The sequence below is a fragment of the Astatotilapia calliptera genome, chromosome 8 (genome assembly GCF_900246225.1).
Source record: "Astatotilapia calliptera chromosome 8, fAstCal1.2, whole genome shotgun sequence".
Taxonomy (NCBI): Eukaryota; Metazoa; Chordata; class Actinopteri; order Cichliformes; family Cichlidae; genus Astatotilapia; species Astatotilapia calliptera.
The window spans coordinates 4,535,625-4,551,449 of record NC_039309.1 but is presented as its reverse complement, the minus strand read 5'-3'; the positions used below and the strand labels follow the sequence as shown (position 1 = coordinate 4,551,449).

General features: G+C 39.5%; 1 protein-coding gene and 1 non-coding gene across 5 annotated transcripts; both read left to right on the top strand.

The window, feature by feature from the left end:
- Positions 1-726: 726 nt before the first annotated feature.
- trnad-guc (transfer RNA aspartic acid (anticodon GUC)) lies at positions 727-798 on the top strand. The gene has a single exon. It is a non-coding gene; the product is annotated as a tRNA-Asp (tRNA).
- Positions 799-4,272: 3,474 nt separating this feature from the next.
- Positions 4,273-15,596, top strand: tubgcp2 (tubulin gamma complex component 2). Of its 4 annotated transcripts, none has more exons than XM_026178004.1 (18): positions 4,273-4,372; positions 4,747-4,907; positions 5,794-5,922; positions 6,166-6,342; positions 7,367-7,526; positions 7,619-7,826; positions 8,654-8,853; positions 9,575-9,764; positions 9,842-9,987; positions 10,066-10,246; positions 11,490-11,670; positions 11,753-11,925; positions 12,174-12,302; positions 12,391-12,511; positions 12,614-12,757; positions 13,449-13,565; positions 13,720-13,883; positions 15,230-15,596. In XM_026178004.1, exons 2-18 carry the CDS (start codon positions 4,758-4,760, stop codon positions 15,303-15,305), a joined length of 2,646 nt encoding a protein of 881 aa, XP_026033789.1. In that variant the 5' UTR covers positions 4,273-4,372; positions 4,747-4,757; the 3' UTR covers positions 15,306-15,596. The 4 variants fall into 4 exon arrangements, with proteins under 4 accessions (XP_026033789.1, XP_026033788.1, XP_026033787.1 ...); XM_026178003.1 differs by having other exon boundaries at positions 4,744-4,907; XM_026178002.1 differs by having other exon boundaries at positions 4,273-4,383.
- Positions 15,597-15,825: the final 229 nt, after the last annotated feature.

Here is a 15,825-nt window from a genome sequence, read left to right as displayed (position 1 = left end):
CCATGGAGGTCTTGATTAGGAGTCACACTCAAAATTAAAGTGGAAAAACACACTACAGGCTGATCCAACTTTGATGTAATGTCCTTAAAACAAGTCAAAATGAGGCTCAGTGATGTGTGTGTGTAGCTTCCACGTGCCTGTATGACCTCCCTACAACACCTGGGCATGCTCCTGATGAGGTGGCGGATGATCTCCTGAAGAGATCTCCTCCCAGACCTGGATTAAAGCATCCGCCAACTCCACCACAGTCTGTGGTCCAACGTGGCGTTGGTGGATGGAGTGAAACATGATGTCCCAGATGTGCTACCTTCATGTTTTTAGGTTTTTTTTTCACAGACTCAAAACTTTTCCAAGAACAGAGCTTTGAGTTTTCAAGTAGAATAGAAAAGTGCTATATAAGAACTAGTCCATTACCATTTACCTTACCCTTTACCATAAACTGTTTCCCATTCATTCTCTATGGGAGTGCTATATTTTTGTCCACTTTAGTCTTCTGGCGCTGTTGTGATTAATAAATGATACGTTAAATATGTTTGGTTTGGAGGGGGTGAGGGGGGTTGCCTCTTTCGTTGATGGCAAAGAACTCTACGTTGAGGCGTCAATTTAATACACACAAATAGGTCTGCACAACCTAACGTATCAAAACGGGGAAACAGCGACAACATCCCATAGTGGACATTATTGTGGCCAGGATCGGTACTGCAACATAAAAGTCGTTGGGCATCTTCCTCGTTAGTATAGTGGTGAGTATCCCCGCCTGTCACGCGGGAGACCGGGGTTCGATTCCCCGACGGGGAGGCATTACATTTTCATTTTCACAAATGTTAGTCAGATTGGACACCATTGAGAAGGTCCTCAACTACCTTGAAAAAGTAGACAATGTTTGTATCCATCTTTCTGTTCAGTATCAATAGTCCTAAACCATTTATGCTGCACTGACCCCTTTCCAAGGTTGGCTCTAGGATTTGGTGGTCCTAAACAAGATTTTATATGTAGCCCCAAAACTCTTCACGCACAGCACTTTGAGTGCTCAGGTAGAATAGAAAAGTGCTATATAAGAACCAGTCCATTTACCATTTAGATCCACCAAATCACGCACACTGCTTTTAACTAGATGAAGACAAACACATACACACAAACTAGAAACAGCAAAGACCCCAGTACCTACCTCTGAAGATACAGTTATGTCGGAGAAAGCTAAAGAAGCCTGTGGTGCCTCAGTATAGTCCTCAGCTATGTTCGGGGAGGGAGTAGATGACTCTGAAGTTTTGGATGATGTCAGCAGTCATGTCAGCTGTGGTAGATGTGCTTGTTGTATCAGAAGAAGGTCCAAAATACTCCAGTAATGACCCTGAGAATTTTATACATTAGATTATTATTTTATACATAGGGTGGATGAAATTAAATAGGTACATTATATGAATTAGGTCTATACTTTAACCACAAAACAAATGCATTTTTAATATGCAAATGAGCCATGAATATTAGTATGTTCAAATAGGATCTAAAATTAAATATAGTTAGAAAGTTAATGTTTACCTGGAAGAATTTGTGACAATTTGAGCATTTCATAGGTTTATATGAAATGTAAATGTAATTCTAAGTAACAAACAAAAGCTAGCTATTATAAATTATAAATGATGCTGCACTTCTACTTAAGTTGGCAAGAAAATAGCAAGTAAAGCTTGTTCTAATAAAAAACACATTATGAATGAATAATAAACATATAATAAATGCATGACGTTCTAGCCACTGCTTGCAGTTGAAAATTACTGTGGCTATATTTAATTTCATTTGTTCAAAATTAATAGCTTACTCTAAGTTGTAAAACAACACAAACAACAAACGAACAAACATATACACGCACAGACACACATACAAAATAGCTAAGTAAGTAAGTAGCTTACAACTAAAACTAGCCATACAATCAAACAGATTATTTGGTTATTAATTTTGTTTACAATTCCTCTTGGGTAGGCTAGCAAGCTGACAAAAACGAGCATGTTCTCAGAAACAAATGATTCAGACTCTTCAATGATTACGTCAGCAGACCGGGTTCATATTAACTGTGGCAGTTAAATATGTTCAAACATAACTTTGACGTAGGAAACAAAACTGTCAAATTCATTCAGGTAGACTCAAAAATAAATCCATACATACCTTTTTTGTCTATCTCGAAAAAAAAAGAAAGAAAAAAAAAAATATATACATATATATATATATATGTGTGTGTGTGTGTGTTTTCGTCCTTGAGGCCCACTCCTAATTTTTTTAGTAGCCATCTATGAAACTTTGGGCTAATCTGTATCGAGATGTAGAGTTATGATGGCGCTGTTCTGATCTTGCTCAATTACGTCAATTACGTAGACGCTAGAGCTAACCGGAAGTTAGTCGGGAGATACTTGGGATTTAAAATCTCCCCATGTAAACTACACAGATATTTAACAGGTGCTGATAGGCTTATTTAGCGTTGTGTGAACTCATCTGACAAGGGCTTAAATGTAGCAGAACTTTTATTTACATGTAAAAGCGCTTCAACCACAGTGCGTGCTAGCAACACAGAAAATCATGCCCCACCTCCTAGTGGTTGTGACCCTAAACAACCACATAGACTGCATTGATGCATGCGCAATTGTCCAGGTAAAGAAATCTCAAAAAACTTGGTTCTGTTCCTATTTGGTTATGACGGTTTGCATATTAATGATCAGGAGACTGACCTCACAGCCCATTGTTCGTCAGTGGTGCTTGTTTCAGTCATTATGCTAATGTATTGTTTATAAGGTTGGGGAAACCTGCATTCAGCTGGATACTGACGAAGTCCCTTGGGTGAGTGACGAAACGTTTCTCCCACTGAAAACAAAACGTGCAGATGAACAGAACCAACTTTTGGGGTTTCTTTCAGTAAGTCTCAGAAAATCAGTTTGGTTTCAGGAGAGGTTTCATGTTTCCTTTTTCTGTTATAGACTAAATTTTCCGGAAGAGGCCAAATCAAACAGAAAAACACGAAACTACTGAATCCATGTGCGTGGTTAAAAATTTCTTTGGGACCATAATCTTTTCTTATGAGGGCATACATACGGTCATATCATTCAGCAGAGGTCTGTACAGGATTTTGGCGGATTTGAGGATTAGCACTGCCTTGTGAACTTGTAGGCCTACTTACAGGTTATCAGTTTATGATACTGTGAATGTAAGCGACAGCGATTTACAGCCCGAAAAGTTACATAAATATAAAATAATTACGAATCATGTGATCTTTGCTTAAAGTGGTGATTATTAAGTGATTATTAAAGGCGACGTGTTGCATTTTTCCTCGAGTTTGATTGAGGAGAAATCATCCTTTCAGGACGGCCAGGTGAACCACGCCCTGACAGCGGCGATGAGGATGGTGATGAAGGAATATCTGGTCACACAGCTGGAGCACCTCCAGTGACAGAAGCTCTGGTTCTACATTCAGCCCACAATGCCCATGGTGGAGGAAGTCTCTTTGGTCGTGGATCTCCGCTTCTGCGTGAAAGAAGTACACACGACCCCATGATATTTTAGTGAACTAGAGACCCTAATATTTGATTTACTTCCATTAGTTAAAGAATTAAATTGTTAGTGCGTTTATTAAAATAAATTATGTTTTCTGCTGTTTTCACATTATCATAAACAATAGGTTGATTTATATTAATTTTTCAATAACAGATACTAAAACTAAAGCTAGTTCCTCTTATTTTATTTTAATTAGTTTTTTTTAGTTCACAAAACTTATACATAAGCAGACATCTACCCGGGTTCAAGTACAGTAACAAAAGCAGTATTGTGATTTTAGAGAAAATGCCTGTTTTATGATTGATAGATTTTTGCCAAATTGATTTTTAAAAGTAGTTATTATATTCCTATTTGTATTACAATTTGACTTTCAGCCCCAGCATTAAGATATTATTAACCTATTAACCTAATCTTATTTGAAATATTATTTTTGTAAGATTTTGAAACTTCTGCATTATCAGTGTGATTTTTTTCCTTCCTGACAAACATGAAGGAAGTAATGTTTGAAGAAGTAATGTTTGTTAACTCCTCCCAGAGACATTCATCTCGCACAATACATTTCATAAGCACTACTTTGCACAAAAGAGCCAAAATGTTACAATTTTTAACTAATATATGTGAAATTATATTTAATTTATTCTTTTATTTGTCAGAATATTCAATATACACTCCGGTTTAAATAAATAAATGCATAATTTTCTGGCTATTTTTGTATGGTCAGGCGTCACTGACCTGTAGGGGTCAGTGTGGCGCCGTCACTGCGCTGTTGGAGAAGAAGAAGAATTTGATAGTAGTGGGCGCGTTTGCTATCTGACCCGGTGTACGCTGCAGAAAGGCGAGTGCCAGGTAGAGTGATGACTTCAGACTCTAGTTAAACCTGTAACGGGGCTTCATGTTACTGAGTTACGTTATTGTTTGCTTTTATGGCATTTCATGTTTCATTTGGCTCAGAGAGCTACTAGATACCATCCCCCTCTGTAGCAGGCTAACTAGCCAGCTAGCGTAAACAACTGTTAGCTCTGCATCACCACTGAAAGACAGGATGTCATAAACATACAGCCGTTAAACCCTCAACTAAGCTTCAGCTGATATTTGTCAGTGTGAGCCGGCAGCTCTGATGTTCATATCCATTGTGACCGCCTGAGCTAAATTCTTTCTCTTTCTTTCTGCCCTCTCCTACAAAATAAAACCTCTTTGTCGTTATAGCAGCTGCTGGAGCCATGAGCGAGTTCAGGATCCACCACGACGTGAACGAACTGCTCAGCCTCCTTCATGTGCGAGGCGGCGACGGAGCAGAGGGCTACATAGACCTGCTCCAGAAACACAGGACCCCCTATGTCACCACCACAGTGTCCGCGCACAGTGCCAAGGTGGGCTATACTGTACTCCACTGTGTTTAACTGCAGTGCTTTTCATGGCTCATCAGTTGATAATTTAGTTTTTAATTTGCATCTGTCCTCTTATCAGACACCCAGTCAGACTGTGTTTTTCTGCACTTGGCACCATAGTAATGTTTGTTAACTCCTCCCAGAGACATTCATCTCGCAATTAACTTTAGCAAAATTTCCAAATGCATCATTATGACCAGTAGTCCTTCCAGATTTCACATGTACTAATGAGTACAGGGAGTTTGGTGAGGAGGCAGAAGGAGTACTTTAAGATAATTATGAATGAAGAAAATGAGGAGAGAGAATGATGGGATAGATGGGGGACAGGTAGGAAATCAGGAAGTGCAGAGGATTAGTAAGGAGTAAGTGAAGGCAACAATGGATGGATCAAGGTATGTCATCTGAACCAAGAGCCTTGGTTCAGATGACATACCTGACATCCCAATGACAGAGTATTGAAGTTAATCTTGTAGCGTGAAAGGATGCCTGGGGAATGGAACGTATGGCTTCATACCAAGAAAGAGCAGTACAGATGGGATGCTTGTTTTGAGAATGTTGATGGAGAAGTATAGAGAAGTTCAGAAAGAACTGAACTGTGTGTTTTTGTAGATCTAGAGACCGTATATGATAAGGTACTAAGAGAGAATTTGTGGTAATGCATGAGGAAGTCAGGATTGGTTGAGAAGTCTGTCAGGGATGTAATCCCACCACCACCTTGAGCCCCTTTCTTGTTTGCAGTGGCCATCACTTCATCACTTCCCTAACGCTAAAGTTTTCTAACTTACTCTAAGTAGTTAAATACCCAATGTTCACAACAGATATGTTTCTTTGAATATTTTCTTCATATTGCATGTTGTGTCACTTTCAGGTCAAGTTAGCAGAGTTTTCTAAAACCCCGGAGGATTTCTTGAGGAAATATGAGGAGCTTAAGTCCAAAAATGTTCGGAACCTCGACCCTTTGGTGTATCTGCTCTCCAAACTCTGTGAGGACAAAGAGGTAACGCCTCATTTACATGCTGCTTTTCATCCGGTTCTTTTTGTCATTGAGTCCAAATATTTCTATACTTCCTGATCTAAAATCACAATTATTTCCTTATTATTAATGTTGAAAAGTAGTTTAAAAAATGTAATCTACTCTATGAACTAAGAAACTTGCTGATTTATGTCCCTCCATCAGAGAGTTGGTTGATAAAATACTTGAATCTAATTTTGCATCCCTGCCTTGATATTTTTTTTGCAGACCCTCCAGTTTCTGCAGCAGAATGCTAAAGAGAGGTCGGAGTCTTCAGCAAACACCACCTCAACCACAACAACCAGTTACTCTCTGCCTCAAACCAGCACCAAAATGTCCATGCAGGAGCTGGACGAGCTGCGTAAGAAGCTTGGCAATGTAACAGCGAGCTCCAACGCTCCTCTGGTGAGCATCTCTTACCTTCAGATCATGTTACTGGTCTGAAGGTTAGATTAGCCTGTGAAACTCTACAGGACAGCTTGGAGCTAAAATAAGTTCAGCTAGAAACTTAATCAAGATAGGATGTATTTATTGGTTTATTTTATATGTGGAAACAGGTTCAGACAATTTTTGTTCTTTTGGCTCTGTGTGATGTCAAAGAGAGCACAAAGTTCCAACCACCTGCTTGTCAAATAATTTATGAGGGGCAATCACTCAGAGGAAAGTGGGTGTGAAGATGGAGGCGCTAAAACAGTTTGGTTCAAATGGTTAATGAGCTGTGAAGCTGCACAAAGGCCCAGTATAAGATAAAGAAGGCTTATTTTGGACTGTGAGTCATACAAAGCTACTCTCTGGAGTCCTACAATGAAGATGAGTTGGAGGTTCACAGAGATGGTCCTTTTTAAGTTTCAGAATTTTTGTTCATAGAGCTATTCAGGTTTCTTCTTCTTAAAGTAGATCAGATCAGAGATGGCGAATCTCTGGTTAATAAGGGAGATAAAGAGGTTAAAAGAAGCTCTCATTCACATTAGATTCGCAGTGTACTTCACATAGGAGTGATTAGACATGCACAAGATTTGTTTTTGGCCACTTGGGCTCAGCAGAAAGAACATCACAGCTAACTAACCTGAATTTGCTTCATTGCATGTACTTTATTTGTAATGAAAAACTTCATTTCAGGCTTGGTGTGAATCCACCATAAGGATGTGACAGGGAACAAAAACTAAACAGTGAACTAACATCATGAAGCTGTAGATCAGGTATAATAATAACATGTTATCATATAAAGGTTACCTGCAGTATGTCACTGTTTACAGAAACATCTGCTGGCATTTTTTTGTGAATAAAAAGCTGCCTTGATCAATAGTTTAATCTGAAGGTTAGAAGGGCCAGTCTATTGCTATTGATAAAAATTACATTAAATTTCACTCAGTTTACCATCTGCTGCTTTTAAATCCTGAGTTTCTTTGTTTTTGGAATTCGCCTACAGCCGGCTGAAGTCACACGGAAGATGCTGAGGGACAAACACAACAAGAAGAACCCCACCCAGCCCAACCCCGTCTTCCCCAATTGGGTGTATGATCGTCCAGCTCTCATCGGAGACTTCATCACCAGCCCCACCCCTCAAGGAGAACCAGCTGTTCCTGTTGGTAAGTTGGTAAATTTACACATTCACCTGTGCAGCATGGAGTCTGAATATAGTCCCCCTGTGCGTATTGATGTGGTTACTGTCCGTGGTCAGGTACGCTGCCTCTGGGGACGCAGGAACAAGCTCTGGTGGAGGATCTGCTGTTTGTGCTGATTGGAGTCGACGGGCGAGACATCACCGCTCAGCCGGTGCTGGGGCGGCAGAACCGCTCCTTCATCGTTGATCCAACACTGGACATGTCTGTCAAAGAGCTGGTCAACAGAATATTACCGGTCGCTTCGTACTACTCAACTATAACACGGTAAGAGCGTAGACTGTGCCCGGTATGAGCTACTGCTAACAGGCTTAAGTTCACAAATGCACATAATCACTAATGAGTTTTCCAGATGAACTACTGGGACCCTCAAGGTTGATGCAATGCAAAAGAAAAACCCAACAGCATCTCTTGTAACTAAAATATTTATTTCACATCAGCTTTGAGTTTTTAGAATAACCTTGAATGGAAGCTTCAGTTACGTGACTGCAGTTAACAAAGCTGAGTGACTCAGCTGGCACTCAAAAAATCCACACCTCTGACCTTAAGCTTTATTAAACTATAAATGGATATACAAAGAAAAGAGAAGAAAATCATACTGTAAAGTTTTTAGGTTATTACATGAGGAAATTTGCTTTAGAGATCAAACAGTTTTTGTAGCTGTAAAGTTGGGAATTTTAACATTAAAGTCTTTTTTCAGCCCTCCAGATTTCTGCATGGGTAAAATTTCCTAATGTCTTAAAATGTGCTGCAGGCACAGGATAATGCAGATTTTTTTGCATTATCTTTGAAAGGTTTATTTATATATATTATTTAGACATCTGATCCTATGTATGATTTATATGTGCGCCTTAAACACAAAGTATATATTTTAATTGTTTATCTGTTGAAACCTTTTATCTATTTTCTGTTGCTCTTTCGCATTAAATTCATATTTAATGATCGATATCAATGGGAGTCTCAGTGATTTAGAGCTTGAAAAAAGTGACATAAATATCAAATAATTCAGAATCATATGATCTTTGCTTAAAGGGTCTAAAAGAGATTATATGTTATAAGATAATTAAAGGTGACGTGTTGCATTTGCCCTCCAGGTTCATTGAGGAGAAGTCATCCTTCGAGTACGGCCAGGTGAACCACGCCCTGACAGCGGCAATGAGGACGCTGATGAAGGAATATCTCATCCTGGTCACTCAGCTGGAGCATCTCCAGCGGCAGGGCCTGCTGTCCCTGCAGAAGCTCTGGTTCTACATCCAGCCCACCATGCGCACCATGGAGATACTGTCATCAATCGGTAAGAAACTGAAGATAACACATGGTCGTTGTTTGCAGGCATGATGAATTAAAAGTTGTCAAAGAAACATGGAAAGAAGGATGAGTTAGGGGCGCAGTGATCAGGAGTTGCTGGAGTTCTGGCACCATCCTGGTGCAAAAGGAGGACAAAATGCAAACCAGAGGGTGGAGAAAGTCTCTTGAGAATAGAGTGCTACTTCTCCTTTGCCAAAGTGGACTTGATTTAGATTTCTAACTTAAAGTTGTTTATCTCTGCTTCTGCATACCAGCACAGTTTATTGAATTACAAGCCCTAAAATTTCATCTGCTTCTAAACTGTCTTCAGATGTTGTTTAAAATAAGCTTAAAATGTTTAAACATATGTTTAACAAAGCAAATATTAAGAAAAAATGTTGATCTGTTGTAGAGATATAGAGCTGAATTTGCAGATTAGTGGTGAGGAGGAGTTCTGAATGTTTTCACTTTATAAACGTTAGTTTGTGGGTCACAGATCGTAGAAGACCTGCAGTCTAAGCTTCTTTAAATGAGCACCAGAGAGTTAATTTGACTGGAAGGTGATCTGACCCACTTTAGAAGAGAACATGGCACATCAAACTGGGTCTAGATTAACCAACGCTGAACACAAACAACACTGAACACTTTGAAAATGCCTGATTAGTGTGGAATCTCACCTATTATAAAACAGATATTTAGTTAAATTATGCTTTCTGTTGTGTTCACAGCGTCCTCCGTGGACAAAGGAGAGTGTATGGGAGGGTCCACGTTGAGCCTTCTCCATGACAGAACCTTCAATTACACCGGTGACAGCCAGGCTCAGGAGCTGTGTCTGTACCTCACCAAAGCAGCCAGCGTCCCGTACTTTGAGATCCTGGAGAAGTGGATCTACAGGGGCATCATCAAGGATCCGTACAGGTTCAGCTGCTCCCAGAGTTTCAACTCTGAAAAATGTGTGTTGTAAAATGTAAAGCTCATATTTTGTGACTCCACAGTGAGTTCATGGTGGAGGAGCACGAGCTGCAAAAGGAGAAGATTCAGGAAGACTACAATGACAAGTACTGGGATCAGAGATACACCATTGTGCAGCATCGGATTCCCTCCTTTCTACAGAAGATGGCAGACAAAATACTAAGCACAGGTAAAAATAGAACATTTAAGACTTGTTGAACATAAAATGGGAATCCTTTCGGCGATGTTGAGACGTGCTATCGTGCAGGGAAATATCTCAATGTGGTGCGGGAGTGCGGGCGGGACGTGACGTGTCCTGATGCTAAGGAGGTGCTATACACCCTGAAGGAGAGGGCCTACGTGGAGCAGATAGAGAAAGCCTACAATTACGCCAGCAAAGTGCTTCTGGACTTCCTCATGGAAGAGAAGGAGCTGGTCTCACGTCTGAGGTGAATATTTAATGGTTATTGGATATTTTGTGGTGAGAAGATAGGATGAGATGCTGTGTGACCAGTTTGTTCTGTTATATTTGACACACACACACACACACACAATTATTGTCAAGATTAAAACTGTAAATTTTGAAGTCAGCGTCTAGTGTTAGGGCTGGGCTATTTCTGTAGCTTCCAGTGATTATGAAAACAAGATAACTGGGATGAGGCGGTTACTGTTTGCATCCATTTTTGTTTCAAATCGCTTGTTTTGTCTCGTTATAATAACTCAAATATACCTTTTGCCTTCGCCGTGGTGCATTTTCAGCCCAGATTTAGTCACAGTTTAGTTCAGCTTATGCTAAGATGACTAAAACTGATACTTTGGTCAAAAAAAGATCCCTCTAGAAAACACAAGTCTTAAACAGAGGTTCTGCTGGGTCTCTATTGTTCTTTGTGTGGTTACTGCAAAGGTTTCTATAGATGCTCAAGTTTTAATGACTTAAAATACAAGTGGTTAGATTTGATCTTAATCTAAATGTAAATAAATTTTTGACTGATTCCTGCTTGCTGCTGATATCACTGCTAGAGCAGATGACTATTATATGCTGCTACTGTCTTTTATTCAATTGCACAATACTATGTCACTTTTTCACTTGTTTTTCACTTTCACTAGTTACTTCATTAGAGTTATTTGATATTATATTCTGCACTATCCTACTGTATATTACTGTATACTACTATTCTTATTGTATATATTGTATATCTTATAACTCTGTTCCTCTGTCCCTCTTGCTGCATTCAGCATGTGTATGACAAAAGAATTTCTTATCTCATCTTTTTATACTGTATATGATTTCAGTAATTTTTACAAATGTACGAGATTTAAGTGTAAACAATTTAAATCTGTCACATTTGTAAAAATGTAAACAAGCAGTTAAGACGGCTTTAATTTAAACCTGCTCTGTAAAACCAACCAGCAGGTGAAAAGTTCACTTTTCTTTATGTTTAAGCTTGTTAAACAGTCTGATGAAGGATTTCTTCCTTCATCATTCATGCGTTTTCTTTACTTGTGGTACCAAGACAAAATTACCATAGTGACATTAACGTTAGTCTGTTTGCTTTTGATGTGAAGTCAAAGCCAGTCGAACTTCCTGATGCACTTTTGTTTTGTGTTTTTTATTTTATGTTATGTTTAAGCCTATGATTATTTTATGAAGTGGTTTGACCATTTTCAAATGTCTGTTCTCTCTTGTGTCAGATCAATCAAGCACTACTTCCTGATGGACAAAGGAGATTTCTTTGTGCACTTCATGGACCTGACGGAGGAGGAGATGAAGAAGCCGGTGGACGACATCGTTCCTCCCAGACTGGAGGCTCTCCTGGAGCTGGCTCTGAGGATGAGCACGGCCAACACGGACCCTTTCAAGGATGACCTGAAGGTGGGGGAAGGCGTGTCTGTTTAGTTTGGATTGTAAAATGTGAACAATTAGCTGGTCTGACCTTCCTCGCCTGTCTCCACAGATCGACTTAATGCCTCACGATGTCATCACTCAGCTGCTGCGAGTGCTGGCCATCGAGACCAAACAAGAGAAGGCCATCATCAACGCTGATCCGCCAGACGTGGCCCTCAGCGGGCTCGAGGCCTTCTCCTTCGACTACATTGTCAAATGGCCGCTCTCGCTCATCATCAACAGGTTCAGAGCTCCAGTGGATCTTACGCTAGATAAATACATCTGAAGATATTTATTAATCTGTGAATTGTGATAAAATATAAAAAAAATACAAGCTGTAAAATAAAAAAAAATAAAAAATGAGATGGTTAAAACAAAAAAAGACAAAAAAATATTGGTTTTAGTTTGACTAAATTAAATTTGTTAAAAGTGGGAAATCACAAAACCAACCTGTTTATTTAGAAGAGCTAATGTTTGCATTATTTATCCAGGAAAGCACTGACGAGGTACCAGATGTTGTTCAGACACATGTTTTACTGCAAACATGTTGAGCGGCTGCTGTGCAACGTTTGGATCAGCAACAAAGACTTCAGGCAGTACTCCTTACACTCTGCCAAATGGTGAGCCGCCACGAATCTGAGGTGACTTCCTGTAAAAGTTTCAACCAGTAGAACGTTCTTACCTTTTGTTCTTACCACCTGTGTGCAGGTTCGCTACCGCGTTCGCCCTCCGACAGCGAATGCTCAACTTTGTGCAGAACATTCAGTACTACATGATGTTTGAGGTGATGGAGCCCACCTGGCACGTCATGGAGAACAACCTGAAAATGGTGAGTGATTGAAGAAGGACCCCTGAGGAGCACTGAGAAGGAGACGTGCTGGTTTCAGGGAAAATGTGATCTTAAGTTATTTTTCTTTTCTTCTTTCTGCAGGCTTCAAACATCGATGATGTGCTTTGTCATCACACCAGCTTCCTGGACAACTGCCTAAAGGACTGCATGCTGACCAACCCCGAGCTGCTCAGGATCTTCTCCAAGCTCATGTCTGTCTGCGTCATGTTCACAAACTGCATGCAGGTATTTCCACGACTGCATAAAACCAGAGATAATGAAGTCACAGCCTCAATAATGTAGTATTTGATTACAGCACTCTTTAATTTACTTTAGTTTCATGAATCAATGTATTTAAGCTTAAACCCTGCAAAAAACTGCTGCACACACATTTTTAAATTGAAGCGCTCATAGTTTGAATTTCATTCAAAGAGCCACGTCTGCCTTTAAGCTGTTTAGACACGGTGGATAATAAAGTCTGCAGACTTCTGTTAAAATGTGAAGTTTTTGTGTGGGTAAATAGGAGAAGAGATCACTCTTGATCTCGTCAGACTATAACAAATATTCCCACATGCTTTTTGGAGACTTGATGAAACCCAGACATGTGAAGAATATGAGATAGCTTTTTGCAAATCTAGTTTGGGCGCCTGCAGCTTTTCTGTGACCATCGACTCAGAGCCTAAAAATCTGGATGCAGAATTGCACAAAAGCCTCAGCAGGCATGTTGCGTTGATAAAAATGTTGTGGTTATTGTGCAGCATTTACGGGACCTACACTGTACTCAGATTGTTGTTCATTTTCATAGTCGGATAAATGTTCATTTTTCCTTTTATTTGAACATCGTTTTACAGCTCTGCTATAACTAAGCCTCGAAAAACCTGAAAATGAAACAAACAGATGTGTTTTTGCCCTTTTTTCTCCTCCTCTGCTGATGAAGCGTTTCACACAGAGCATGAGGCTGGAGCGCCTCTCCATGGAGCAGGGGACGATGGATGAGCCCTCCGCTCAGAGCGAGCAGGCCGACGAGCCAGAGAAAAAGAGGCTGACCACGAAGGTACAAAGCATCCATCACCACAGCCTCCCCTCTGAGAAACACGTACTGAATAGAGAGGCTGTAAACCTTACTAAATCAGGCTTTGTTCATTCATCCTCCTAAAATTTTCATTATATGATTGTTTGTCGTCCTTTCCTCTTGGCTGCTGCTTCAGTTTTTAGCTGATCACGCAGACTCCCTCCAGACCGACGCCAGCTTCGAAGCCACCATTAGCAAGTTTGACAGCAACTTCAGCATGCTGCTGCTGGACCTGCTGGACAAGCTGAGCATCTACAGCACCAACGACTGCGAGCACAGCATGATCAGCATCATTTACAGGTACGCCTGTCAGCATTACAGAGGATGTTTGTAATAGGCTTTAAATTTTTTTCTTCATACCATCACACAGGCTCAAAGCAGTTGCTGCACTATTCATTTGCATGGAAATGAAGCTGAATGTCAATTTTCTCTTTGCATTCACTAACAGTTGTTAAAATTTAATAACCAGAACAGTTTTGTAGGTGGCTTTTGTTAAGATAGCATCTTTTAGACTCCTATCCTGCTCCAATGGGGATTAAAAAAATATCCTGCCCATTTAAAAACAAAGGTTCTGGGTCATGTGATCACCTTAAAGGTTCTTATCATAATTTTCTTTAAAAATAGTTAAAAAAAAATATTGTATGAACTAACTACAGAGTTTGAAAAGACATCTACTCTGGGTTTATGTCTGTATTGTGTCGAAGAGACATCAGGTGATGTTGCACTTCTTTTGTAATACCACTTTGCACCACAAGATGGTGCAGTGAGTCACCGTTGCCTAGCGTAGTTCTTCGGACACGTACAACTATAATTTGATCTTCAGTGGGCCGGACGACTGAACCTTCCCCTCAGTGTAGAAAAGTTTAAATGTATTTTGAAAGCATGAATCAAACAGAGCTGCTGAGCATAAAACTCAGGTTTCATCTTCCTGCAGAAAAGCTGCTGTTTTAAATCAGTCAGTAAAGGTCCTGGGGTTAACTCTCAAATATATGTGTAATATTACAGGAAGCAGCTCATTATCTGGATTTTTAACAAGAATTAAAAACTTAATTTACTGTGTTTATTTAACTTTCTATCGATTTATTTACTCTGGAAAATGCTAAAGACGGAGTAAAAACAGGATGTTAGAGCACACGCTTATTTAAAAAAATGCAGAATATCGAAAGCTAACAGCAGCACACATCTGAAGGCTCAACAATAATTACAGAAGGTACCTTAAATTTATACTTAAGCTTTCACCACCAGGGGACAGCATTTACAAATCATAAGATTTGCTTTCTCTGGACCTCGGCTGTAAATATGAATCTGGTTTTTTAAAAAAAAGTTTTTCCTCACTGCAACATCTTCTGATATAAAATCATATTACACAAAAGTTCAGCCCAACACTAGTTCAACTTCAGGTCATGTCTCTTTAACACGATACATAGGGCTTATGAACTTAAAGGCAAAATAGTTATTTCTTTGCATCTTGTTGATATCATCAGTTAAGTTTTTAAAAACAGAAATGTACCTTAAAGTACCATTTAAACACTTTTCAGTGATAACATCTGCTTTTTTGAGGAATAGCAAATTTGTTGGACTGTAATAAAATGAATTTTATTTGAAACAAAAGGTGCATCATTACATTTCCTCTGATGACTCCTCAGGCTGGACTTTAACGGCTTCTACACTGAGCGGCTGGAGAGGATGGCCATCGAGCGCAGTCAGAAGGCAGCAGCGTAGCCTGTCGTCGCTTCGTGTGAATATGCAAAAATAAAAGTTTCATCATACCTGCTCATCAGTCCAACCGCCCAGACAGTCACGATTCAAAGAGCTAAGACGTGTATGTTTGTTCATATATATACATGACATTTCTGTATGACCTGTAGAGTCATTCATGTCTGCAGTGTCATTTTAGTGCTTCAGCTCTGAAAATGTGAGTCGTCACTATTTATGGGTAACTTATTGTACCTGTAAATTTATGAAAATGTATGTTTGTATTGAACTTAATTAAAACAAAAATGTACTGAATAATTTTGGTCTCTTGACCCCTGCCTTAACTGGTTTTTATCTGCAGTGAGCAACAAAGAAACCAGTATGAACACTCCTTGATGATGTTAGCCAGAGAAACATGAGTCATACAGGAAGTGTGATAACTTCACAATAAAACCTTCTGTGGAAATTTTTGTTACAAATCTAGAATAGATTTAAAATGTCTGAATAACTCATCATTCAGTGTTTCAAAAAGTCAAAAAACTAGTGT